The following is a 27,283-nucleotide window of genomic DNA, read 5'->3' on the forward strand; positions in this document are numbered from 1 at the left end:
ATGACCAATTTTAATCTTGCTTTGCAACTAGCTTTTAATTTTTTTTGAAGACAGTGCGATTGCTCTTGTAGACTGGCTGGCAAGTGAAGCAGCCCCTTCTCCATGGGTAAGTAGTAACTATAAAAAGCCAGTTGAGAGTGATGTGGCTCTGCAGGTATCTGTTCAAATTCTAATTGTTTGTAGATTTTTCTGTTAGAACTGCTTTCATTTACTTAGTAAATGATGACTTAAGAGCCAAGTGCAGGTGCATTTGGATAGGGATAGGAATTATGACACAGAAAACCTATTCTAATTCATTAAAATAAGGGGCTGAGTGTGCTGTTTCTGATATTCATGGCCACACATGTAAACCCATTTCAGGAGTGAATCTTGCCACAAATAGGTAAGATGGAAGATGGGCCTGGAGGCAGCTTTGTCAGTGCCATGCCAGGCTGAGCATCTTTCCTCTAAAGCTGCCTGAGCAGCTCCTAAAAGTGCACAGAAACTGTACTTGAAAACACAGAAAACCATACACTGGGTCTGAAGATCATGGGGGTGCCATGGAGCCCAATGGGAGGCCATCACCAAGAGTTCTGCAGCGTGAAGCTGGTGGCCAGTCACTTCTAGGAGGCATTTTACACTTCATGGTCTTGGTGCCAGGATATGCTGCTATGGATGAACACCTTCAGCAGGGAAGCTGCTCTCAGGCTGGTTTTGCCAGATAAAGCTCTTCAGTGTCTGTGGTCTGTAGGACAGCAAGTGATGGACTTAGACTGCAAGGGAGATTTACGTTAATATTTTGGGAGTGTTTTCTAGCAGTGAAGATGGTTAGGCAAAACCCCTTTTATTCCTCCTTTTGCTGCCTCCCCCACTCCCCAGTAAATGTACAACTGATGGGAAGTTTTAAAGATCAAATTAAACATCTGTTGTCAGCAATGCAGACTTGTTTGATCCTGCCGAGGCCAGGGGATGGATCCAAAACCTTTCAGAGGCCATTACAGCCTGCTCTCCTTGCTGCTGCAGGATATCAGGGCAAAATCCTGAAGCCTTTAATGTGGGTTTGTTGGGACAAAGCAGCAGCAGGACCCAGGAAAGTGATGAAAAGGGCAGTGAAGGGAAATACAGGGTACCCAGGCTGGAGAAAACCCACCCAGTGCCTCTCCTCTGCTTCTGAGAGGCATAAAGATGCTCAAGGTTTGTGGTAGGGCCCCAAACACTGTGGGAAAGCCTCTTGCATCTGTCTGGGGTTGCTGGAGCCAGCAGGTGGTACCGCCTGACTGGTCAGTGTGTGGTTGGTGGAACAGTTTCCACAAGCAATGCTCAGTGCTGTGGTTTGTTACCCCTCTGCTGTGGGAAGGGGCTGCCTGGGATGGCTTTGTCATGAGTTAAGGATTAACACTCCTTCTGGACACCTTCCAGGCTGTTCTCTTGGGTCTTTCCCATCTGAGCATGGTAAGTCCTAGCTAGATGAGACCTTTTCTTCCCATGGCACTGCTCCTTCCCCTGCCTCCTGTGCAGCACCCTGAGTATTGTCCCTCATGACAGTCCCTGCAGGCCCTCTGTCCTCCAAGCACTGCATCCTGCTGTGCCTCACTGCAACTCTTCAGTTCTGTCACATCACCTAATGAAATTCCCAGACAAACCAGTTCAGCCAAGCTCCCAGGGAGGGCTGTGTGGAACACCCAGCTGTGTCCAGCCATGAACAGGGGAGGGATGTGCTATGCCTGCCTTCCCCCAGGTGCACACCCAAACTTTGTACCTATTGAATTTGTTCAATATTCACATCCTCTGAGCAGCACAGTAACTGAAATGAAGCTCTGGACTGTCCAAAGGGTTTCAGGGAAGATCAGACCTGCCCAGTGCAGCCTATTGCTTCTCTTGCCAGTGTCTGGTACCCAGCCAACGTGTCTTGGGATCGGGGCATCTATTTGCATTTCCTTTGCTGCAGCCATAGATTTGTGCTTCACAGATTGTGTGGCTAGCTGGATTATAAATTATTCATGGCAGGCAACTTATCGTGTTTATCTGGAATAATTGAGCAATTAAGTCTGTTTAGGTATGTAAAAAGATTATGCAATGGCTTGTCTATCTTCAGGCCTTAAATTCTGCAACAACATTTGTTACATATTTAATCCAGAATAACAAAAACAAAGAAAAAAAGGCAGAAGATACACTGCTTTGATTCACTGATCCACTACAATATGTTTATTTGCACAAGTTTTTTATTCCAGCGGCTTCACTCATAAATACAACACTGGCCTAGGATAAATGAGACTTAACTTGGCTCCTTCAGTCTGGAGAAAGCCATAACACAAGGTCTGTAACTGTGCCTCTGAAAATACTTTGGGCTATTTATGCCAGCATCAGGTTTGTCATTAGTGTTTAAAAGCCTCCATCCTAGACACGTAGGTCAGAGGATTGAGCTCCTCTCCACCCTTACTGCTGCTGTGCCGTACTCAGATGTTGATGCTGCGAAGTTTGGGGCGTGAAAGGATTTTAAATATTCAAGAGTGTTTACTTTAGTCCCTGAGCTACAGCCATTATCTCCCATTGCTGTAATTGCCCAGAAGAGATCCCAAAGGAGTCGGGCGCTCATGGGCAAGGCTGCAACAGGGACCATTCAGAGCCGAATAGATGCGAGCCTTGCAGTAAATGAATGATTTTTATTCTGTGTTACTAATAGTAAACTAGGCTGCTTTTAAATTAATCTGTTATGAGTCTATTTACTGAGAGCGGCCTGAGCTCTTTACAGCCTTATAGCTGTGAATTGCATCGCTGCTGCACATGGCACCCCGAGAAGCCCCGTGGCCTCACGTATTCCTCTGCTTTGGGCAGGAGGTGCCAGAGAATGGAAAGTTTTGAGCTCCTCTGCTCCCTCCCAGGCTGCTATTTTAGTTCTGCCGGAGACAATGAGTGAGCAGGACCGGAGGCTCCTGTTACTCGGGACGCCCGTCCTTCGGCCGGCGGCGGGGCACGGGAGCAGCAGCAGCAAAAGGCAAAGCGAGCCATTAGGCTTTCCTTGGCCAGGAGGGCTCCTGTGGAAGTCCCGCATTACGGACCGGGAGGGACCTGCGGCTGCACTTAGAGCACCTCGGCGTGCAGAGCTCGGGAGGTTAAACCCTGGGGTGAGCTCTCTGCCCCGCTCCCTGCCCGAGCCCAGGGCACAGCATCCTCCCGGCACGTACAGACGTCCAAACCTTTCATGCGCTCCTGCGGACGGGGAACAAAGGCTGTCTAAACAGGAGCTAGTGAGGCAGCAAATCGCACAAGAAACCTTCCCTAATGAACTGGAAGGACTTGTCCCTTCGCCTCGGGCAGCGGCACTGCCGGCGTGCTTAGCTTGGCAGCGCCGTATTTGGAGGGGGGACCCGCGCTACGCGGGGAGCAGAGGAGCAGCACTGGGTCTGGCTCTGGAAAGGTTTCCTCTGCCCATCTGCTCCTCTCCGCCAGCAAGGGCAAGGGGATGCTCTCACTTCCTGAGGAGCCAGCAGCTCCATCGCTGCCTTAGCCATGGGGGATGCTGCCGGGAAGCACCGTCCTGCCTGTAACGGGAGATCGAGGTTAGTTGCAAAGCTGTTGGGTATGCAATTATTTCCTTTGAACGTTTGCTTCATCCCTGTGTCTGTGGCAGCGTGGTGTGGGTAAAGATCCACCGAGCAGCAAGGCACAGGAGCTAGAGGTCACCTTTGAAACCCAAAGGGCCTGCAGAGCCTCGTGGGGTCGGTGCCTTCTGATGCCCCTTGGGGAGAGAAACGTGCTTGAGCAGCCTTGGGTTGGTTCAGGGAGCTCTAACCAGAGAAAGGAGACTGGTGGAGAAGTGACTCATAGGATGAAATGGCACCATCTTATTCCACAGCTCGGTTCTCTGGACAAACGTGGTTTCCCATCTGTTATTTGCAGAGAAGGAGATGAGTTTGGGGGTTGGTTCCTCTCACTCGCCAGCAAGGGAGCAAGTTGATTATTTTCTGGCAAGCATTAGCAGTATGATTACTGATGGCTCTGGTGGCTTCCCCTTCTGGGCAGGAGTGCCAAGGACTTGATTTTATTTGTATTGAGCTGTTTGAAGATAAAAGATGAGCATAAGGTGGCCTTTTTCACAAGTGACTTGGTGCCTTAGTGACCAATTCCTCTGTCAATTAAGTGCCGAGACACTCCTAATTGCACATTTTCTCTGGAGCCCTGAGTTCTCATCAAACTGTGCTTTACATTTGGACCAGGAAGCTTCAGCCCACGCTGCCTGCATGTTTGCATCCGCCTCCTCTCCACCTGGGTGCAGGCATGAATTCTGGTGATGTCTTGACATGCAGCATGGCCCCAGGCACAGAACAGCTCCTGCACCCTGGGCTGCTCATAGTCCTCCAGAGGCACCGCAGGAGGCTCCATCTCCTGGTGTTATCCAACCCTTCCAGCTCAGACCCTGGCTGGTGCACCACATGGCAGTGTCCTCCCATGGGATGCTTTGCAGGCTCTTTGCACACAGGCTGTGCACTGATCCAAACAACAAGGTCTGCTTTTCCTACCCTCCACACATGAGTTCTGTGGCAAACTGTCCCTGCACTGCTGTAGGAGAAATCAGCAGTAGAATAATGGAATCATATAACCATGGGAGGGACCTTACAGATCAGCTAGTTCCAACCCCTCTGCCATGGGCAGGGACATCTTCCATTGGATGAGTTTGCTCAGGGCCCCATCCAGCCTGGCCTTGAAGGCTTCCCAGGATGGTTTAATTCTTTAAAACACAAAGCCCAAAGTTCAGAGTAAGGCATATATTGATGTTTCTCATATGCTCCACCAGCCAGTCTGAGATGGTATAGCAAAACTGATCCACACAGTACAGATTTTTCTGTGCATCAGCAGATCTTCCAGGATTTGCTGAGCTTTCTCTGCTCTCCTGCAGTCATACCCACCTCATGCCTTCCCAGCAATATCCCAGCTCTCCACCACAGCTTGCTGCTCGCTCTTTTCTCTAGCCGAGGGCTGCCTTCTAGCACTGCCTCTTCCCTTGGATCAGGCTTGTTGTTTAATTGCAGAGTACGTGGCTTTGGCATATTTCAGCGTGACAATGTAAAACAGAAGACATGCCCCCAGACAGCTCCTCTGGAGTAGCTCCTGGAGGCACGGAGGGAAGGGACATTTTGCTGACTGGCTGATTTCGTGAGACAACAGTTCTTTATCTGCAGGCAGAGCTGCTGAGCTGAAGACACTTAAGGACACTCTCAGGCAGGGCACTGGCAGCTCTTGGGAGAGGCCAGGCTGTTGCAGTGTTCCTCCAGGATAAGCCAGGAACAGCCATTAATGAAACCCTTCTCCATCCAGCCTGGTGTTGAGCCTCTCTATTATCCTGATTAGCACAGTACCTTGGTTACCCACTTCCAGCTTGAGTTATTTTTATGCTTATACTGGTGCCTGCAAAAGGCAGAGGAGGGAGCTGTGACCGTGGCCTTGGGGTACATCTGCTGGGCGTGGCTTCATCCGTGGGGGCTCTGGGGCAGGGACCACTCAGAGCTAGCAGAGTTGAAGAGCTGCTGCCAAAGGTTTGCTGTCAATCTTTTCTCAAATATTGCTTTGGGGTTTTTTTTTCAGGATTTCCAGTTTTGGAGAATATTAAATACATGTGTTTTAGGCAGCACAGAGAAAACCCACACTCTTTTTCTTCTCTGATTTCCCATGAATTTAGCTTCTTGATTTTTGGTTTGTGCATCCTGTTGTCTCACACCAGAGACAGTACGGGTTGTATCTTTTGCTGAACAAAGCTCCTTTCCTCTGTCCCGTTCAAACTGGTCACACTCGGGTGGGATTTGTCACATTGGACTCAAGATAATTTGGGAACTGTTCTTTCCAGTCTAAAATAATTGTTTAAAAGTGGCCTGCTCTGACACAGGGTTGTGTAGCCTTTGTCATGTAGACCTTTGTCGCGACACAAGGTCGATGGCTTTGGCTGCAGTGAGATGGTGTAAATGGGTAGAGCTACTGAGGAACCATTTGGTCTCGAGTCTCCAAAAGTCTTAGATATGATCATCTAAATTTGGTTTCTCCTACTCTTTTTGGGTTTGTTATTTTTCTGTAGGATAACATCCTGGGTGACCTCCAAACAATCCAAAATAACCAACCCTCAGCAAAGACAAAATTACTCTGTATTATAATCCTAAATTTTGGCTTGAAAATTTCTTGGATGTTCAGTTATGAAGTCTTTCTGCTTACAGCACTCACTTTAAAGCTTCTCCTGCCCGCTACAGAGGCTGAACTCTATACTTGAGATACTTCTGGAGCTGTATTGTCTTACCTCAGGAGAACAAAACAACCTGTGTATAACCAGCTCTCCCTTGCATCTCCTGGTAACAAGTCCTGGGGGCAGGCTATTTTCACATAGTTTCCTAAAATAAGTGGTGTCGGAATAACTTTAGAACCCTTATAAACTCAAGTGTCTCTATCATTTCAGATCATTTTTAATGGGTGTTTTTCTAAAGGGTTCGGAAATTGCAGTGCACAGGGATGGATTTTGGTCCCACATACATACCTGTGGAAAACCCTGCTCTGCAGAGGGTCAGGATCTAGCCCACCAGGCCTGTAATTTTATATATATTTTTACATATATATTAAATATATATATATATATGAGTGTTTAAATCTGCCTGGACACAGCCAGCATGTGCTGTGGATATTCCCACTCCAGGGTGTTTTTTTTTAAGGATATGCTGATTGGAAAGTTTCCATTTCTGATGGGATTTGCAAATGGTTCATGCTCACAGGACTGCATCAAGAGGGAGAGGCACATCTGACAGCTGTGACCCCACAAGCACCACCACTTGGAGAATAACAAGATATGGGAGGGGTTTCTGAGGAATATTCTGAGTTGTTGGAGGGGTCTGTGTTGGGAAGGGTAAGGCTGGTGGTTGTGGGTGTGTTGGGCACTGTGTGGGGCTGAGGCAGGTCAGGTATTGGATGCAGATATTCCAAATGTCTGTAAAGATGGGATGGTTCAAGCTATCAAAGTTTTTGAGATCAGAATGAATATAAAAACCTATAGATGAAAGGCCTGCAAGCTTTACTTCTGAGTCTTCTGCTGAGCCCAACAGCATGTGTATAATTTGCTTTAATGGCTAGAAACATCTGCTGTTAAAAGTGATGCTTAATATATTTGGCTTCCTTTTCTAGTCATTAGTTCTTTTTATGCCTTTTTCTGCCTAATTAACAACCTTTTAGTACCTGATATTGTTTCCACTGAATGTGCTGTTATATCGTAATCAAGTCACTTCTTAATCTTCTCTTTGATAAACAAAAAAGATCAACCTCTTCAATTCTCTCATTTCAGACATTTTCTGCATCTCCAGAATCACTCTTACAGATCCGGTCTGTATCTCCTGCAGTGTTTTACTAATCTCCTTAAAATGTCGGTGTGGAACCGTTGAGGGCTCTGGAAGGAGCCCCTTGGTGCTGGAAGAGGAGGCTGAGCCACCTCCTCACTCCTACTTCCAGCTCCAGGCTTCCTGCACAGAGCAAGTGCAGGTTTGCCAAGCAGCAAAGACTCACCTTCATCCATATTTAACATATGAAGGGCTGGAACAAGATGATCTTTAAGGTCCCTTCCAACCAAACCATTCAGATTCTGTGGTTTTACCAAAATCCACCATGTGTGAGTGGTGTTTGCCATAGTGAGATGAAGACACCTTGGCAGTGGTAGATCCTCTTTGTCCCCCAGCTCAGCCAGGTAACTAGTCCGAAATCCACTTAGCATATTCACTATTCGTATTCTATAGTGCTCTTTATTTTGCCAGCATGTCATACATTACTAGGTCAAAACACCTTTTGGACATCAGGGATATTGCTTCTGTGCATTACTAATATCAAATGTGCAGAGAATAAAATCAGGTTTGCTTTGCTGTGACCTATTTTTCCTAAAACCACATTGACAGGCGTATTTGTGTGTCCTTCAGTTTTCTGCCCTGTCTTTCTGCCTTGGACAGATGTCTGGCTCTCTGTCCCCTTTAGGCCATACCTTTGCCTTCTTAGATATTCAAGCAGAAGACTCTTCCAGGCTTCTAAAAGTTCTTCTTAAAAAATGAACATCAGCATGCAGCAGTTTTCATAGTTCTCTTAGATGTCTTGGATGCAAAATTATTCAGACCTGCCAAATTTAAATGTCTTCTGGTGCTGGTAGATGTTGTTGAATGTTCTTCCCAATTGCTAATAAGTTGGAAGCGCTTCATCCTCATAACGAGTATTATCCTCCTTGGTCCCAAATGTTCCAGGACAGTAATTACAGCATGTCCATAATGCCTGTCGTATTAACAGCTCCTCCATCTCCACCCAGAGATGGACCCCTGTCCTTTCTAGGAAAATCCTGGATGTAAGTCTTTACCAATCCAACCCCTGAAATTTTTGATTTGGGGGAGAATAGGGCAAATAGGACACAGAAATAGATGAAACTGGACTATTTGGTTGACTTGCTTCACCATCCTCTAAATACTCCTCTTCTTGCCTGCAGACTCACTGTGCAGCTAGAAAGTGCTCCAAAACCAGTAGAGAAATAGGTGAAAACCATATGAAAAGAATAATTTATCCTATTACTTCTTCATCACACAGGCTTTTCCACCCCCCTTTCTCTTTTTTGGGGAAAGGATCTTTAGCAAGATGACTCGGCCCTTCCTCTTTGCTATCTTCCCTCTAGCATCCTTTAAGTTGTCTTTGATCTCTGTAGCCCACACGGTGTGTCATCAGTTGCATCAGTGGAGGCCGGTCAGGCAATTTGTGATAATCCCAACTCAATTTACATTTCAAATGCTTGCTCTGGGAGCCGGCTCCCCACTGTATTCCCTGCAGCTTTCTCCTGCTTCTCAGGACAGGCATTCCTCAGCAGTTGCTCACCAAGTCACCAAGAGCAACTGGATGTTCCTATCCCATCTGATAACCCCGGTTTTTTTCCTGTCTGCCTTGCAGGCCCTGAGCTCAGGGAGATCCTGGTGGGTTTTGTCCATGTTCATAGGCAGCTTGCCTGGCCACGGGACGCAGGCATGGTGCTTCCCAGTGCCAAGGTTTTCCTGCAGGACACTTGGCCAGGGGCAAAGTGGGCACTGTGTATGGCACAGGGAGAGGGTGGATCTCCCCTTCCCCCTGTTTCCACCTCACCAGAGGGTCTTAAAGTGTGGGTAAGGAGATTATGTGGAGAGGGAAGATTTGAATTTCTTGCATCCTGGGAAGAATAACCTGAATAGAAAGGATTGGTTCTCCCTTAATTTGAGCTGATGGGGATGGTGGGCAAAGCTGATGGGATTTTGGTAGACACTGTCTTGAAATAGCATAGTGGGAAGAAATTCCAGAGGGTGTGAAAGCAAAAATAACACAAGAAATTCGGGATGTCAGAAGAGAGACAGCAAGACCATAGGAAATTATAAAAACCAAATACCATTTTCACAAACTAAATATAATGTAGCTCGTTTGGAATAGCTTGGAGAAACGACAGTGTAAAGCAAAATTGCTGGGGAAAAAATTGAGGCTGCTTTTCCTTCGGCTCTGAGTGAAGGACTCAAGCGGAGGCTGGTGCAGAGAGGCATGGGAGCTCAGCAGGCACAGTGAAGGCTGGGAAGAGCACAGAGCTGCCATGCAGCCAGGCTTGTAGGGTGTTAGGGAGGGCTTTTCTGGACATGAAGGGGCAATGCAGAGCCTTGGCACCTGGCAGGTGCTGGGCAGAGAGGGAAAGGGGAATGGTGGGCAGGTGGATGTTTGTTCATCCACCTCCCCTTAATTTGAATCCACCTTCCCTAATTGACTTGAATTTCCTCTGGTTTTAGAAGTTTATTATTTGAAGGCTAGGCTTTATGAGAGCTCCCCTAGGGAGGGGATCTGAAAGGAGAGGCTCGGGGCATATCTGCCTCTCCTCTTGAGGACTCACCATCCTGTCCCATTATGGAACTTAACACCCAACTACATCTCTGCAGGCAGCTCCTGTGAGCAGAAAGGGGTTGAAGTGTGCCTGTGGTTGGAGTGTAGGGGGAAAAACTCTGTGTCTGGGTTATGACTCACCTGTGCCTCCAACCATAGGACCAAAAGGCTTCTCAAACCTGGAGACATGGGCTGGGTGAGGCGATTAATATCTCTGCAGCAGTGATTAAGCTGAGCCTTAGAGATGATCCATAATACTGGAACTAGGAGATGGCCTCTGAAATGAAAGGCAGGAAATTCCACATCTCATGCAGTGAGTGCTGGCCCTGGAGAGCACAGGAACTGTCAGGTGCTGCCCCTGCCAGGCTCTATGTCTGCTGGTCCCAGGGTGCTGCTCTGGTTTTTGGGTTTTTGGTCCTTTTTACCTTCTTGCCTCGGAGAACTCCTTTGCAAGCAGACCTGGCTGTCGTGCTGACTGTGCTGTATATTAATACTCGTGGAGCCACTGAGCATCCTGGTGATTCCTCGTGTGGAAAGGCTCGTGCAGCCTCTTTAATTAACTTAATTCAGACATTAGTGTGTCACAAGGAACGTCTCTCAAGGGGGGAAGTCTTTCCTTTATCACCACTTAGCCAGCATACATTATATTTTTCACTTGCATCCAAAAGTTTCTCATGCTGAGAGTGAAAATTAACCCTTTCCTCCCTGGCCAGCACTTCGACTGCCTGGCAGTGCAAATGCATTGTGCAAGGAGAACACATTCCTGCTGTCCCTCACAGGGTTCCAATACCAAATTTTGGGGTGGGATATCACAGCCACCACACTTATTGCAGAAAAGCCTTCTCTGCTGGCCGTGGAGAAATTTTGGTTATGACATGATGGTGTTTCCTATGGGAAGCACTGGGATCTGAAGGGTCCTGGCAGTTTCCTATGTTTGCTCTGGTCACCAAGCAGGAGAAAAAAATTGGGCTTTAGGGGAGGTGGTGGGGCCATGAGCCCTTGGAAAGGCCCGTTTTCCGCCAGGAGAGACAGACCCTCATGGCTAGCAGTTGCTTCACAGCAGAAGCCTTGGAAGCAGACCAAGGCTAATTAAAGCTGGCGTTCATGCTGTCGTGCTGTGCCGTGGGTACCTGCGACAGATGGGGGCTGCTCGCCCTGACTGCAAGATACTGGTAGTGAAGAACATGGTACCAGAATGTTTTTCAGGGGCTGACAGTTGGTTCCTATGGCTACGTGGGGTTTGTTGGGGGGAAGCTGAGGGTGTGCTGGGGCTGCCTGCAGGCATCTGTACCTGCCCACTGCTCACTGTGTGTCCTCTCCTTGTCTCGCAGGTGAAGGAATGGCTATGCTTGAACTGCCAGATGCAGAGGGCACTGGGGATGGACATGACCACTGCTCCTCGCTCCAAGAGCCAGCAGCAGCTGCACTCCCCTTCACCATCCCCCTCCAGCTCCCCAGCCAAGCATCCGCCACCCCCAAGTGCAGATAAAACCCCACCAGCCCCCCGCACCCTGCCACAGGAACCACCCAAACCTCAGCCCACCACGCCGCAGAGGGAACCGCACGGCCAGGGACAGCCCAGACCTCAGGAGGCAGCCAGGTCCTCCCCACAGCATCAGCAAGCCAAGCCTTCCCCCTCCGAGCAGAGAAAGACACCAGGAGATGTTGGGGCAAAGCCTGCTGCCCCAGCTCCTGGGGCTGGAGCACCAGAGCAGCCCCAGGAGGGGCTCACAGGGAAGCTCTTTGGCTTTGGGGCGTCCCTCCTGACCCAGGCCAGCACGCTCATGTCTGTGCAGCCAGAGGCCCCCCCTCCGAGCCAGCCATCTCCTGGCAAAGTGCCTCCAAAAATCGTCTTCAGTGATGCCAGCAAAGAAGCTGGTCCCAAAGCCCCGGGGGCACAGGGCCGGGCCGGTGCCGCGCCCGCCACGAAGCCGGGCAAGCCAGAGCAGGGTGTCAAGCCAAAGGAAGTGCCGAAAGCAAGGGTCTCATGCCCCCTCTGCAAGGCGGAGATCAACGTGGGCTCCAGCGAGCCCCCCAACTACAACACCTGCACGACCTGCCGGCAGCAGGTCTGCAACATGTGTGGCTTCAACCCCACGCCTCACCTGGTGGAGGTAAGGGGGTTGGTGGGGACGGGCATCTCCTGATTTGAGGGTGTGTGCTCTCTACTTGCTTCAAATGGAGAAAAGATGGTGTGTTTGCTTTCAGAGGTCTGAAAAAGCCTTTAAGAAACTGCTGAAGCCAAGTCCCACCTGGGGAAGCCCCAGGACTGGAGGCCATGGTCCTTCACTTCTTGGCAAAGACCTGGATCTCATAAGTGTACATGACTTCATGCTAGTTTTGTGCAAGGTGGCTATTGTTGAGGGCACCCCCAGGCATGCTCACTGCTCCCCAAAGGTGTCCAAGGGAATGGAAACAAGACAGGTCACGCAGGTGCCAGAGTCACCAACAAGCATTCTTCTGGTCCTGTGGATGGATGCCTTGGCCAGACTTGGGACAAGGCTAATGAGGGATGTTTTGCAACCGCTGCATCCTTGGATGGTGAGGGTGCAAGGAAGGTGGTATGGGAATGGAAGTGTCAGGATGTCAGCAAGAGGAGCCTGGGTGCAGGGCAGAATGGGCTGAGCATGGGATGGATGTGGGGTTGCCCACAGTGCTATTTGAGTGTAAATTGGTGGGTGTCCTGTGGCCTGCTGAGATGGAGTGCAGGGAGAGGAGAAGGTAGGTTGAGGTGGTCTGAAATCCACCAGTTGTAGTCAAGGATGTCTGTGAATTGTGCTGCCCACCCAGATCACCTTCCCAAGCACCAGAAAGGCTCCTTAGCTGCCTCTGGAGTCTGGATAGGAGAGCAGTGCAACTCGAGTTCAGCTGAAGCATCCTCCTATCCCTTCCACCTTGGAAGCTGGGAAGGGAGATCTTCCAGACCCTTGGAGAAGACCTCTGTTAAAGCCTAGATCCTCACCCCATGCTGTACAAGTGATTCGAGACCCTGACCAGTGGAGGCCCAGAGCTTGCTCCTGAAGTGCTGTGTCTCACAGCCAGTAAGATGCAGAATCGATACCATCAGCACATGGAGAAGTTAATGAGAACTTTAAATGACCAGAAGCAGGATTGCTAATCTTGGCTCTCTTCCACGGTAGATAATTACATTTTATGTCCCTAGCTCCTCCCTGCAGTTTCAATCACACCCAGTAATTTTCTGTTCTTCCTGGAGCTGCTGCTGCTGCTCACAGTCATGGTGGTGGTGGAGAAGAGATGCTGTCCCAGCATATGTGTGGAGGTGCAAACCCCCCAGATGGCCACCTCCATGTGCAAAATGCTGTTTTCAATGCCAGTGCCCTGCTCCTGCTCATGGCTCCACTCCCCCCACTGTCTCTTCCTTAGCCCATGCACTTGGGTGAGGAAAAGAAGGTATCCAGGTGTTTGGTCCCTTGGGTAGGGCTGAACCCTGTGTTGCCATGCCCTTGGGCAGTGATATGTTCCCAGCCTTCAGAAAGATCATGGGTTGGTGAAAAGGCTTTAATGTGCTCCCTGGCACCTGGCTGTTAACTAATTAATTAGAGAATTAATTTGGAGGTGTGTTGTAGCCAATAATGTGGTGTTCTCTGCAGGTATCAGGGAAAGGTGAGCTCTCTCCAGTGCTTGTCTCCAGGGTCACTAGCTGACACCTGGGATTAAATTTCAGATTTTGATGGCTGGACTCTGCCTGGGGGCTCCCTCAGCTCTTGAGCAAACACCTTCAGGCACCCTTGGCAAACCCACCCTTGTTGTATGTCCCTGCTAGTTTCTTGCTGCTGCTCATCCCTGCAAGTCCACATGCCTTCCCATAGAGTGAAGACCCACAGCAAGGTCCTGCCTGGGCTTTGTCCTGTCATGGATTTTGTTTCCCTTTACACAGAACTGTCATCCAGCTCAAAATGGTTGAGTTGGCTTATGGGATTTATTTTTATAAGAGTTGAGGAAGAAGTGCAACTCTTGAACTGTGAATGTTTTTATCAAAAACTTTCTGAGGAAAGGAAAACATTGCAAGGTCTGTTAATGCACTTGGGCTTTAGGTTTGCTTGATCTTCTGGGAAAATTGCTCTGTAGTCTGATCTCTTTTTGCCTGCAGCTCACATGGGCTTGTCCCAAGCCCTGAGATTGATGCAAATACCAGAACTCTTTCTTTGAAGTAGCAAAGCTTGATCCATTAATTGCTTGATGAATTAGGACCTTGGCTATAAGGTGCCCTTGGAAGTTGTGTGAAAACTAATGATGGATTTGAGCCATGGTCTGGTAAGTGCAGAGGAGCACAACCTGCAGGTGAGACAGGTAGCACCCTCTGTACATGCTGCTCGAGCCTGGACAGACTCCAAAGCCTGCACCCTGGCTCCAAACAGCACCAGTCACAGGGAAGAAGAGAGCATGGCCCACAGTGACCTGATTTTTGGAGGAAGGATGGAGTGTTTCAGGAAAACAGTGCTAAAAGCATGTATTTCCTGCAAATAAAGTTGTATTATCACTGCAAGCAGTCAAGGCTCTGTCACAGTGTTGTCAGTGGACTGCACATGGTTACAGTTTCATAGCAAGGCTGTGTAACCATCTTGGAAGGGGAAAAAAGCATAAATAATGTTTGCATCCTCATGGAGGATAAGTATTTTTGTTGACGAGGTCACCTCCCCTGCCAGTGAGGCAGGACTGAACTGCAGGAGACAGGTCTCCCTGTGCCAGTGTGGGCTGTCCCAGCTCAGTGGGAAGAGTCCCTCAGACTCAGACTGGTGCTTGCCAGGGGCTGGTGATCCCAATAGTACAATGGGAGCTGGAGGGCACACTGGCAGCACCTCCTCCCTTAGGACCTCAGCTCCTTGGTGGCATCCCACATGACTCTGAGGGTGAAGAGAATTCCAACACCCAGTGAATTCCAACTCCAGTGTGTGGCAGGTCCTAGCTGGACACACAGACAGCATTACAAGAGGCTACTGGTCCAGCCTCTGGGGCTGCTCTCAGCAGAGCAGGGTGGTGTGGGAAGTGCTGCTGCCTGATAATCACTGTTATGAAATGGGAGGAAGAAAGTGGAGAGTAAAATCCAGAAAGTGGTGAAGACTGTTGCCCCTATCTGCAGCCCCATAAACTTCTGATTTCCCTGGAAAGATGCATTATTATTTACCCATGGTATTTTCATCCCCAACCCACTCCTGATCTAAAGATGGAGTCGGAGGCTCTGTGTCCCTGCCGTCCCCTCCCACCCTCTGCAGCTGCCTGGGGAGGTATCCAAGGAGCTGCCTCCTCCCCAGTGCTCTGTTCAGCCAAGCACACTCAAACCTACCAAAAGAGAAAATACTAAAAGTGCTGTTCTATTGTGGACTCACTGGCTGAGTTGTGTAGGTGCCAAGCCACCGGAAAAAAGGATGAATTTCACTTCCTTCATTGTCTTTGCGCTGCTGTGGGGTGATCCTCATCCAGGTGGAGGTTGCTCCAAGAGTATCCCACCTGTGAGCAGCTGGGTAGTGCCTTTGAGCGCAGAGCTTCCCTAAGATCTGCCAGCAAGGCTGGCTTTCCTCTGGCCCTGGGTGTTGGTGGGGAAGGTCAGAAGGTGCTGGTGAGGACTGGGAGCCTCAGGTATGTGAAGAGTTCAGGGACAAGGATGGCATTTTGGCAGCACATCCCAGGAGAAATGTGTCTGTGCTGGTCTGTGGCACCAGAAGCTGCAGGTGACCAGCAGAGGAAACCCAAAAGTGTGCCTGACCTCCACTTCCTTTGTTTGCTCACCATGATACACATTACCCAGCTTTAAATAAGTTGTTTATGTGAAATACCAGGAGTACAGGTGCCAGCTTCCTCCCACCTCCTCACACCTCCTCCAGGAACTGGCTCCTGGGAGCAGTACCACAAGCTATTCCCAAGCCAGTGCTGACTCTTTGGGACTCTCCCAAATGCCCTACAGCCTCAGCCTTGTGCCATGCAGGCAGGCAAGAGGTTTTTGTTTCAGGAAGACCAAGTGCTAAGCCGTTTCACTGGAGATTTAGGAAATCATGCCTGGATGTGGCAGAGTTTGCTGAGGCAACAAGTAATCTGGCAAGAGCTGGCTTGCAGTGTGATTGTCCTTTGCTGGCACAATGCTCTCCCAGTAACCCCAGTTGACCCCAATTGACTCTAGGGGTTTTATATTAAGGAACAAATGAACTATGCATGTTGTGTTACTAAATAAACATGGCAGGCTGCCCCTTTACCTGATTAACCAGCCTGAAACAGGAGCAGCGACAAGTTTCATTGCAGAACACTGCTAATGTCCAGGTGCCAGGCTGTGACCTCCAATGGGTACCTGACCCTCAGGAGGATCCTCTTACTGATTTGTGGTGCTCAGCACACCACATCTAGATCCTAGAACTGCTTTTCTTTTCTTGTTTTCCCCACGCATTGTAAAACTCATCTTTTTTTATGATGCTTCTGTTGTCATGGGCAGTGCTTGCTGTATCACCCAGTCTGGTCTCACCCGTTAGTGCTGTTGAGTTACTACTTGCATTTATATGGATGTATAATATAATATATGCATATCACATGGCGAGGCACTGGAACTGGCTGCCCAGAGAAGCTGTGGATGTCCCATCCCTGGAAGGGTTCAAGGCCTGGTTGGATGAACTCTGAGCAACCTGGTTGGAAGATGTCGCTGCCCATGGCAGGGGGATGGATCTAGATGATCTCAAAAGTCTCTTCCAACCCATTCTGTCATTCTGTAACTATCCTGGATGTGGTATCACAAGATGCAGGAGCAGCATTCCCTTGAGCCCTTCATGGGACACGTTCCTGTTCTGCTGCTCCTCTTGTACCTGCAGCCAGGTATGAAACAGCCTGTTTGGATGGTTTTCTTGCAAATAGCTTATGAATCACCCTATAAGATCCTTTCTGGAAAGCTCTGGACCTCTCTTTTCATCACGCTCCAAGATCTCATGCTGGGTAAAATTGGTCCCTGAGCAGAACAGCTCCCCAGGGTGGGATACTGGACTGCTGGGGTTTGAGATGCTGATGCTGAGGAATGGGGCTGACCTGCCCTACTTGCAGAAGCAGCCGTGGCAGCTCCTGCACTTGGCTGCAGGCAGGAATGCCTGGGAAAAGAGACTTTGGTGAGATGGAAAAAGCTCTGCGAGATCAGCCTTTGTGCAGAACAGGGTGTTGCTGCTGCCAGCCGGAAGATGGGTTAGAGAAGGAGGGCTGAAGAAAGGTTCTGTGCTAAAATTATTTTGGTGTCGGCACATAGATTTCATAGAAGAGCTAAAAAGAGAACAGGGAGGAGTGTCAGGCCCCTGCCTCACCTGCCCTCACTGCAGGTGGGTGCTGGCAGCTACGAGCCAGTTTCACTCCTGGTGTGCTGTGCCTCCCTGCCCCCTTCCCAAGGGTCCCTGCCCGCACAGGGAATGTAATTAGCTCCCAGCCAAAGAGGATTAGCTGGGTTAAGAGAGAGCCTCCAGCTCAGCACTGTCCTGAGGTGGAAATCTCAGCCCCGTTCTGGTGTCTGGGGCCATCCCCCCGCCTCCTTCTAGGGGGAAAAACAGGATGTAGATGCATCAAGAACCTGCCTCTTGCCCTCTGGAGTGCAGGTAATGTCCATGCTGGGGATCCAGCAGCTCACTGCCCTGGAGAGCCCAATGTCCTTCCTCCATGCGATGCTCTGAAACACCTCCCGAAGAGCCACCTGCCTGTGCGGGGCAAGAGGGAGAGTGCAAGCAGAGACAGGCACCTAAAGTTTGCAGACATCATTTTCCCATAGGCATCTAGGTCCTGTTATTGTCCAGTTATTCGTACTGGGCTCAGAGGGCTGCAGGACACCGATGGACACTCTCTATGGCCCCTGACTGAGCAGGGAGCAGCTGTTGTCAGTCACTCCTTTGAGGCTATTTTCCCTGAAATTGGGTGTCCTGCAATGACAGCGTGGCAGGGTCCCCAGGGCTCAGTGGGCACTGAGATAGCCCAGTCCTCTCTCCAGGGACAGGAGGAGGAACAAGGTGACACACTTGATTGGTGGGCAGGCAGTTAGACCCCACAGTTTCCTGCAGGAGGAAGAGGTAGCCAGAGATACAGAGTGCGGCATTTGCTGAGTTTCTCCTGGATTTTTGTGTAGAAATGATTTTAAACAATACCCCAGCCCCAGGGATATAAATATTTGGGTCAGTCACATAAACTTAAGTCAAACTGAGAGCTCTGCCTGCTACAGCGTGAGACAAAGGCAGCTTCAGTGGTGTGAGCCCTCAAATCCCGTTATGGATTGGTAATTAACAGCTTGCTGTGACTCAGGAGTTTCTGTGCTTGCTAAACCTGCTGTAATTAAGCTTGTTCCTGCTGCTGGGCTGGGCAACAAGGGGCTCTCCACTGACTCCTTCTGCAGACACAGGGCTGGAGTGAGGTTGGGGGTCAGTGTAACCCAATAGACTAGTCTGAGTTAAGAGTGGGGTCCCACCTGCTGATCCATGGGTGGTCCACCCATGCAGTCCATGTTTCTGTGCTGGGCCCCACTGCTGCATTTTCTGCAGAACCCCAATACGTGTTACTTCCATGCCTGCTGCAGGCTCTTGCCTTCTGCTGGTTGCCCTTGAAGGTTCTAGGACTGCTGCACGCACTGGGCTTCATCTTACTGAGCCTGTTCTCAGCTTCTGGCCACTTTAAAATTATCTTAAGAACTGCTGTTCCCTTCTTTAATCAGTAAAAAAGTCCAGAGCTCCAGGTTCCTTTCCTCCTTTAGCTGCAATTATATTATTAAGGGACAAATGTCAGCCCTACATGAACCCTGCTGATTGATGCTTCAGAGGCAGCCACTGCCTGCACTGCAGATTGTTTTCAATGGTTCATAAAACCAGACTGTATTTTCAGAGGGGTGACAGTGGCTGAGTGAGGTAGGAGATTTCTGCCTTCTAAATGAAGATATATTTGAAGTGAACAATACTTCCCTGATGCCAGGCTTGTTTTCCAGAGCACATTTGCTGTGCCCTAGGACTTGGAGCTGCTGCCTGTTGTATTGCTGTGCTCCTGGGCTATCAAACTGCCAGGGCCAGCAGTGCCAAAGTGTCTCCAGAGCTGTCCTGCTGGGAAGCCAGTGGGTATGTCAAGATCAAAGATTTGGACTTTTAACAGGGAGTCTTTTGGCTTTAGGGGGCCAGTATTGCTTCTGGGCCAGCCTGTGGTGCTGGAAGTCAGGTGGGCACCAGGGCAGAAATGATACTGAGTCTCCACCGCACATGTCCTTCAACAGCTTATAAGCTTTTGGAGCCACCACCTCATTGCAGGTTCTGTTTTAATTGATGGTGAAACTTCATTCATTTGGTATTGATCATGGTATTTCCTAGAAAGTGACAAGAAAAAATTTAGTGAAATGCTTTTTGCCTATATAACATGGGTAGGTTTTCCTGGCAGTTCCTCTCCCCTGTTAAGCTTGGATTGCTTTTCCCAGCAAGTGCTTATTTTGATAGGTGTTACAGATCTGCTTCTCAGGGGTCATGGTATTCTCTGTGTGAAGCTTCCATGGCACAGACTCATCCTTCAGAAACTCGCTCAGGCCATCCTTGAGCAGACAAGAGAGGGACTGTGACCTTGCAGCAGGGACGTGGACACAGACGTACAGGGCTGGTACTGAGAGGGGATTGGATATTCCCTCCAGTTGGGTGCCATGAATATTAAAATACACCAACTTGGGAAGGGCCTGAGTAACTTTCCATCACCCGACTGAGGTTTCACAGTTTGGAGCCACTCCGGTGAAGGCTGAGAGAAGATCAATAACTGCCCTAACGCACCTCATTAGGGACTTTCTTGACCTTGAGAAGCTTTGAAAAGAGTTACATGAGAGCACATGAGAGATTGAAGGCAGCAAAAATAGGCAAAGTGGAAGAACAGAGAGGAAGCAGGAGAAGCTAAAGCTACTGTAGTGTTTTATGAATAGCAGAAAAGGTTTCATATATATGTGCTGGAGAGAATAAAACCAAAATAGTTCATTCACAAAACTCAGGTGTACCTGTTTTTAGCACAGCATTTTCTGCCTTTGCTCTTCAAGTCAGATCCATCACCTGTGCTGGTTTGGCAGCCCTGGAGCCTAATGTTTCAAGGAGCCCTGTGCCTCTGCAATGCCTGGGGCAGTGTCACTGATGTCCAACCCAGAGATGTCCTCATAGCTCCTCAGGTGAGCAGACACCTCGCTCAGGCACACAGCTGGCACAGGAGGCAAAGCGAGCACATCCCTGCCAGACACAGCAAAGAGCAGGAGATGCTGGCGGAAGGCAGGGAAGGAGGAGTGCAATGGTCCAGGGGAGTTGTGGGGCTCTCAGTGGGATGTACACAGCCTGGTTATTCATTCCTGCTCCTGCTGTATCTGCATTGAATGATCAGTGGCTGAAGAAGCTCAGAACCAGATCCCAGTGCAGGGACTGGCTCCAAGCATTAGCAGGTTATCAGCATCTGGGAGAGGCAGTGGTGGGATCAGAGTGATCTCTGGATCATACATGGATCATGTTGGTGATAGTCAGCTTGATGGGATGGCTCCTTGGGGTCCAGTGGGATGTGGTAGCACTGACCCCTGAATCCAGGCTGCTTGGGGGAGTGTGTGGGCTCCTGTATCCTGTACCTCTCCCTTGCCCACAGCAGGAGCTGCTGGTGGAGAGGGAGAGCATCTGCCTTGGTGGACACTGCTCTTACAAAAAGCCTGTGCAGGAAGTCGAGTTGGAGGGGACCTCTGGACCAGCGTGCTCTGGGGACCACCATGGGGACTGAGAGTCCCTAGGCAGGTACCAGCAGCAAACAGCAAGGCTGGTGGGACCACCTGAATCAGAGTCTTGGTCTAAAGCTACAGCGGGCAGAGAGAGAAACAGTGGGACATGGCGAGAGAATTTGACTGTTCAGCTCCTGTTTCCACTCCTGGGAGCAGGCACAGCTTATCCTCATGTGCTCACAGGCCTTTATACAACCTGTATCTCTCTTCTTCTCTTTTTTTTATTTTACAACGTGCCATGTTAGTGCTTTATTTGGGAACATACTGGGACACTTAATCGAGCATTTAATTGGCTTTGTAACAGTGGATTTCTGAGAGGGCTGAGGAGGAGGCAGCTTTAGGGCTGGGCTGCAGTGGAGATACTTGGTTTTCCAGGTGTGATGCAAGCATCTCAGAGTTTTCTGGTGTTGATCCACCTTCCAAAGCACCATTATTTCTCCTAGTGAGCTCAGTGGCGTTTGCAGTTGCATCTCATAGTCTTTAAGATTTGTCAAGATCCATGGAACAAAATAAGAGACAGGAGATCTGGGGCTGCCAGGGGTGAAGTGTCTGGGCATGCTGGGGAAAAAGACAGCAGGGATGCTGTTAGGATGTGATTGTTGGGTACTGACTTTGCTAGCTCAGGCTGAGCTCGTGTGTTGATTCCCTCCTTCCCACATCCAAACTGTGCTGGTCGAGTCCATGGGCAGGACAAACCTGTGTGGGCAGTGCAGCCTCAGGCACTGGAGGAACAACACTGGTACTGTGCTGCTGAAGGAAGCCCAAGCCTTCACCACCCTGTGTGTGCTAGTGAAGGCTGTGTCCTTCTCCAAGGACCAGCAAGACTTGAAAGATAGTTTTGTGGTATCTACAGCTCAACTCAGCAGGGTTTCTCCCTGGTTTACCAGTGTTCCATATACTGTGTACTTCAGTCTTGACCCCTTGCTGTGTGCTGGGATATCCTTTCTTCCTGGCTACACATGTGCTGGGGTGAGCCATGCGAGGTGAGGTCTAAGATCCCATCTCTCCAGGAGTACATTGGGCACTGGAGAAAGCGCTGCTGGGCAAGGGAAGAAATTACATTTCTTTCTACAGAAAGAAATGGCCTTATCAGTGTGGTTGCAAGTGGCTGCTTGGGAGGTGCCAGCTGGGTGTTCCTTTTCTTCCCCCATTAAATCATAGAGTCAGCACAGAATCACAGAGTGCTTTGGGGGGGAGGAGACCTTAAAGCTCTCCTAGTTTCCATCCCCCTGCCATGGGCAGGAATGCGACCCACCAGACCAGGCTGCTGTTGGGCCTTTGCTGGAGGGACACAGCCTGGCCCCATCAGGGTGATGGCACTGCCAGGAGGTGCAGGATGGGGAGGTGAGCCATCACTATCGTGCCTCTCCTCCAGTCTCCCTGCTTTGCAGTGTAAACTCTGCCCTCCTGTGAAACAAAACCTTCCTCCCCAGTAGAGAGGGAAGCCTTGTATAATTAATGCTGTGGGGGCAATCAGGGTTCTGCAGTGCCGCAGTGCCCGGGACTCACCCGAGCTCTGGTGCAGCATTCCCTCTGCACAGCCATCCTCTCACTGGACAGCACAGAGCAAGCAGTGTGAGCCAGGGCACTTCAGCCTCTTATTTATAAAGAAAAAACCCCACAGCGTGTTAAAAGGCAGAAAGCTGAATGGACTGGGAGGGTGCACCAAGGAGCTGGCTGCTCCTTCCTCCTCCTGGCCTGGTTACTGGGCTGATGAGCTGGGGAAGGTGGATGGGACCAGCCTGGAGCAAAAATAAACACCAAAGTGAAATAGAAAATGAAAGCAAGCTTTGAAGCACACTGAGGCTCTGAGCCCGGGAGGGTAGCTGAATGGATATTTTGAGCGACATGTCATTCTTACATTGTCCAGGCTGGGTTTCAGTTTCAGTGGTGGAGCTGTTACTGTGGCCTGTGGCCCCCTCACAGCTACCTTTCCAATGATTTTTCTGTCACAGTGGTCAGGGACTGAGTGGAAGCACATGGTTAAAGGCCTTTTTGGTTGACATTTGCTGCTTGAGAGAAGAATGTTTCATAGGGACAGCCTGCAGAACCCAGGTGCCCATGTGGTGCCCCAGGGCTGATGCCCACTGGCAAAACCAGATGCTAGAAACTGATTTATTTTTATCATTTATTCATACTTATTTTCTGCCCTCCCAAGGGAAATTCTTGGGATGGCTCCTGGGGATCTGCATAGTGGTGTGTGAAGGAGTTGTGTACCAAACTTTTACAGGCACTTTGACCCCTCCAGGGAGTTCATCTGCTTCTTATCTGCTTAAAAACCTTTATGTGGAGCCAGGTCCCTCAACCTTGTGGACCCTGATTTCCTCCACTTGTGTTTTCTCCACAGAGCAGAAGAGGGAATTATATGTCCCTGCATTTTCCACCCCCCATTCATTTCCCAGCCCGCACTGAACCTCTTCAGTGCAGATCATCATCCCTGCCCCTGACATTTAAACCAAACCAGCATCTTTTCCCACATGTCCCTATCTTTTTATGCCTAACAGCAGCTGCTCCATTGGGCAGATAAAGCCATGCTGAAGCTTCCGTCATGCTGAGACAGGATTCCTTATAAACCCTGATGCTTCCATAGTCTCATTTTTCATGTAAAGCTGTAAACCAGCTCCTTTCCAACGATGGGGAGTGTAGGAGGGATTAGCCAGGAGGTGCCATAATTAACATAAGTGATTGTAATTGTAAGCCAGGGCTTAACAGAGATGCTCATGCTTGATCCTGCAATGATTGCACTCTTTTCCTTCTTCCATTTTTATCCCATTCCTGCTCCTGTGAGCAAGTGGAAAGGCTTGTCCAGAGCTTGGATTTCTACTTTTCCTTCTCTCTTGTGTTCACCCTGCACTATTTAGAAGGCATAGGCAATATTTAGAAGCCCCCAGGGGATAAAATGCTCCAGCAAATGTGCAATAGATCCCTGGGAAATGGGGGATTTTTAGGAAATGTCCCTTGAGAAGCTGACAGAGCTGAGGAGGGTGCCAAGTGCCAGTCTGGATGTGCCTCCCCGGGCTTGCCTGCTTTCTAAGGACAAATGCAAATGGTATTTCTGTCTGCTGTGAGGGTGGACAGGCACTGGCACTGGTTGTCCAGAGAGGCTGTGGCTGCCCCATCCCTGGAAGTGTTTGGGACCAGCCTGGCTGGGGCCTGGGAAAGATGTTCCTGCCTATCACAGGGGTTTGGAACAAGATAATTCTGAAGGTCCCTGCCAACCCAAACCAGTCTGTGCTTCTCTGTTCTCCCAGCACAGGCCCAGAGGGAATGCCAGCACCTTTCCCTGTCCTGTGCCCCCTGCATGTCTGCTTGAGGCCAATGGCATCAGTGCGGCTGCTCTGCCACCCAGTTAATTTTAATTTAAAATCCCCCAAATTTTAAAGGCAATCCTGGCCAGGCATAAGAACGTGAATAAGAAATGGGACATGAAATAAAGTTCAAAGAGGCAGTGTAGCCATGGCTTTGCTGTGCCCTCAGGAGACTGAGTGGGAACTCATGTGCCCTCTGGGAAAAGGACATCCAAAACTATTTATTACTTTGTACCTTGTCAAGAGTTTCTAAATATCCTGCTTGAAATGGCACCTAGAGAAGTGAGATCTCAGACAAAATGAGCTGCTACAAGTAAGCAGCCCATTAACAGGAATGCTGGCACATTCTCTCTGGGAAAAAAATCCTCCTTTTGGATTGTTAAATGATTGTTTGCAAACTGAGTGGTGGTTGTTTTATAGTCCTGGTGCAGTCACAGCCAAACAGGGGTGCCTTTCTTACCCCTGTGAGCAGTGGGAAGCTGGAATTCCCGGTGGGGATCATGCTAGGCACCCAGGAGTTAAGTGTCGCCCAGCCTGGGATTCACAGCTTGGGAAGCTCATCCACGGGAGCCTCCCGCACAGACAGAAGGGAATAGCAAACTTTCTTAAAAATTGCTTAAATTCTTTGTGTGGCAGAATGTAATTTGCTGGTGGGGGACAGAGGTGTAGCCCAGTGCTGGACTCTCTGCCCAGCTGAAATGCTTTTCTCTTTGAGGCTATTCCTAGAGCTGATATTTAAAGCTGTTCAGGAGCTCCTGGAAACGATTCCCCGACAAAGCAAATCGTTTCAGCTAATTAAGAACCCGATGCGAAAGCCCCAGGTAATACTTTGCAACTTAAACAACTTTCGGGAGCGTTTGGAAGAGAAACAGTTTTGAAGGAGCAGCTGCTGGCATTACATTTTGTGTGCTGGGGGACAAGGTGGAGGCACACGGATCTGGGGGGATACAGCTGTGGTTACTGCAGTGCTTTATCTTGCTGGTCACAGTGAACATGGAACCTGGTGAAGGGGAAGGGAGGAAGGCTGGGATGTCACGTCCCATGTGTATGGAATCTCTGAGCATCCCAGTACCACACTGGTAGGGTACAGCGTCTGGGGTGCCAGGAGGCTGTGCTGGGAGGTGGCACAGAGCAGATGTGGGTAAACCATCTTCCCAAGTTACCCTGAAGTCCCACCTCAGTGCCAGACCAGCCCCTGTGTGCTGCTGTCGTGATCTCCACTTCTGCAGGGGCTCAGAGAGGAGGAAAAACCAGGGTGCTCTGCAGAGCATCCCCTGTGTTTCAGGCAGGGAAGATCCAGCCCTGGGAGATGTTCAGGCTCAGCCATGCAGAAATCCATGGTGACACCAGGGAAGAGAACAGTCCCAGCTCCCCCCAGCCCCTCAGGCAGGAGGCAGAGGAGCCCAGGCTCCCTCTTGCCAGAGCTGGAAGCCTCTGCAAGGGCTCTGCTTCCTTTGCTGAGGATTATTTCGGTTCTGTTTCTGCCTCACCGAGGCCGCGCTGAGCCAACGCCAGCTGTCCCTGTCCGTGCCAAGCAGTATTTGGGAAGCAGGGTAGGCTTTTCCCTGTCTCTGCTCTCTGTGGCTGTAGGTGCCCCACAAGCAAACCCTTGAGCTGCCTTAAAGCTCATCCTGGCTACAACCGTCAGAATGCTCCAGACCCCCTCAGCAGAGCACGGGGCTTTATTTCCAAAGCCTTCTCTTCACTGCTGCTTTGCCTCCTCATCTTCCCACTGCCATCTGCTCTGCCTGCTAAAATAAGGCCGTTTGCTGCGGGTGAGCTGTGCTGTGCTCAGGGAGCCCCGTGCTGCCCTGCCCAGGCTGCACAGCACACAGAGACCCTCCACCAGGCATCTGTGGGCTCAGGGAACAAGAGGGGAGGGTTCGTCCCCCTCCCAGTCTCAGGTTTATCTCTCCACACTAATGCAGAGAGTGGTACCCACTCAGGATGGTGCCTTGCAAGGGACTTGGCTTTTCATCCTGGAGATGCTCATCTCCCACTTGCTGAGACTGGCTGCCCAAATTTTAGACTGTTAGATGAAATAAACCCTACAGCAGGAGGCATTGTCTGTGGAGAACCACCCAAGTCCTTCATGCCTCTCTCATCCCTTGATGTTCTCTCCCATGCTCTCATTATAGAAGAGTCACTGTAAGGAAATGGACACAGGACCACCTCGACCACCCTTTTTCCTGGAATGATGAAAAGTCTTGAAGGCAATTTTTCTGGGAGCCCTGATTGCACCCAGTGAAGTGGATACCCAGGACTGGGTGGGATAGGAGTTACTCCGTGCTCTGCCCTATGGTGGGGAGAAGATGTTTTGCACTCATAGCTCAGAGACTTCATTGCCATGGGTTACTGGAAGAGAGAGTACAACAAAACACTACAGCCCAGAGGGAGGATTTGGAGGAAATGCAGGCCCCTTTGGGAGTGATAAAAGGGCTTTTTTAATTTAGAGATCTTCTTTGAGATCTTCAGATGGGATCTCTGAATGCTTTGTGTTTTCCCATGCCACGGCTAGTTTTTGGCCATTATTTGTGCCATGACTGGGAGATAAGTAGCAGCCTCTGAGCTCTGACATGAGGACCTTTTCCTCAGGCTTTTTTTTTTTGTTAGGACATTTTTAATTGTTTGGAGCTCAAAGACCACCTTGTTCCCAAGCCTGTTGAAGCAATAAGTGTTGATTTCAGAAGGTTTTTTTTTACTCAGAGAGCAAATATTCTCAAAAAAAATTAGGTACTTGGTTTGGGTATAATCCCAGAAAGTGTGGATGTGGGTGTGAGGACAGGACCTGCACTGTGGGTTTGCCCATGGCTCTGCAGGTGTGAGCTCTGTCCAAGCCAGCGCAGCATCCAGGCTCTGGAGCTGGCCCTTTGGGATTCACATGTCCAAGTGCTGGCTCAGGTGAGGGAGCTGCAGCGTCAGATCCCACTGGCTGCCAGGAACGAACACCCACCCTCGGGTCTGCGAAGGAGCTGTGAAATTCCCATCTTTACATAATTTCCTGATTTACTCGGAGCTGTTAAGTATGACCAACAGTCATCTGTTTGCTGAGAGCAAATAGGACATGAGGAACAGAGAAGCAAACTAGAGATAGGCAGCAGTATTTTTAACAGATCTGGATTTTTCTTTGGGCTGGAAGTCAGGGGAGTGTTGCCAGCCTTCAGAGGAGCAGGTTTCTGCAGTGGCCCTGCACTGCTCTTAAAGTGGAGCTTCTTAAATTATTTAAAGAGTTTATATGAGGTGGTTTCTTATGTGGCTTCAGGAGCTATGAGAGCCCACAGGCATCTGTCTGTCTGCAGAAAGGGCTGGGGAAGGAAATGCCTTCACAGATCATTTTAAACTGAGTAAACATGTGATTCATGTGACTTTCTAAATTTTTTTTAAGCAACCA

General features: G+C 49.7%; 1 protein-coding gene across 2 annotated transcripts in view; it reads left to right on the forward strand.

Moving 5' to 3' along the window:
* BSN (bassoon presynaptic cytomatrix protein) overlaps positions 1-27,283 on the forward strand; it is a 93,030-nt gene that overhangs the window by 37,261 nt on the left and 28,486 nt on the right. For both annotated transcript variants that reach the window (XM_071550607.1, XM_071550609.1), the window contains exon 3: positions 11,190-11,972. In XM_071550607.1, coding sequence (XP_071406708.1) covers positions 11,190-11,972 — 783 coding nt within the window. The remainder of the gene's footprint in view (positions 1-11,189; positions 11,973-27,283) is intronic.

Source organism: Pithys albifrons, chromosome 3, assembly GCF_047495875.1.
Source record: "Pithys albifrons albifrons isolate INPA30051 chromosome 3, PitAlb_v1, whole genome shotgun sequence".
NCBI classification, from domain to species: Eukaryota; Metazoa; Chordata; class Aves; order Passeriformes; family Thamnophilidae; genus Pithys; species Pithys albifrons.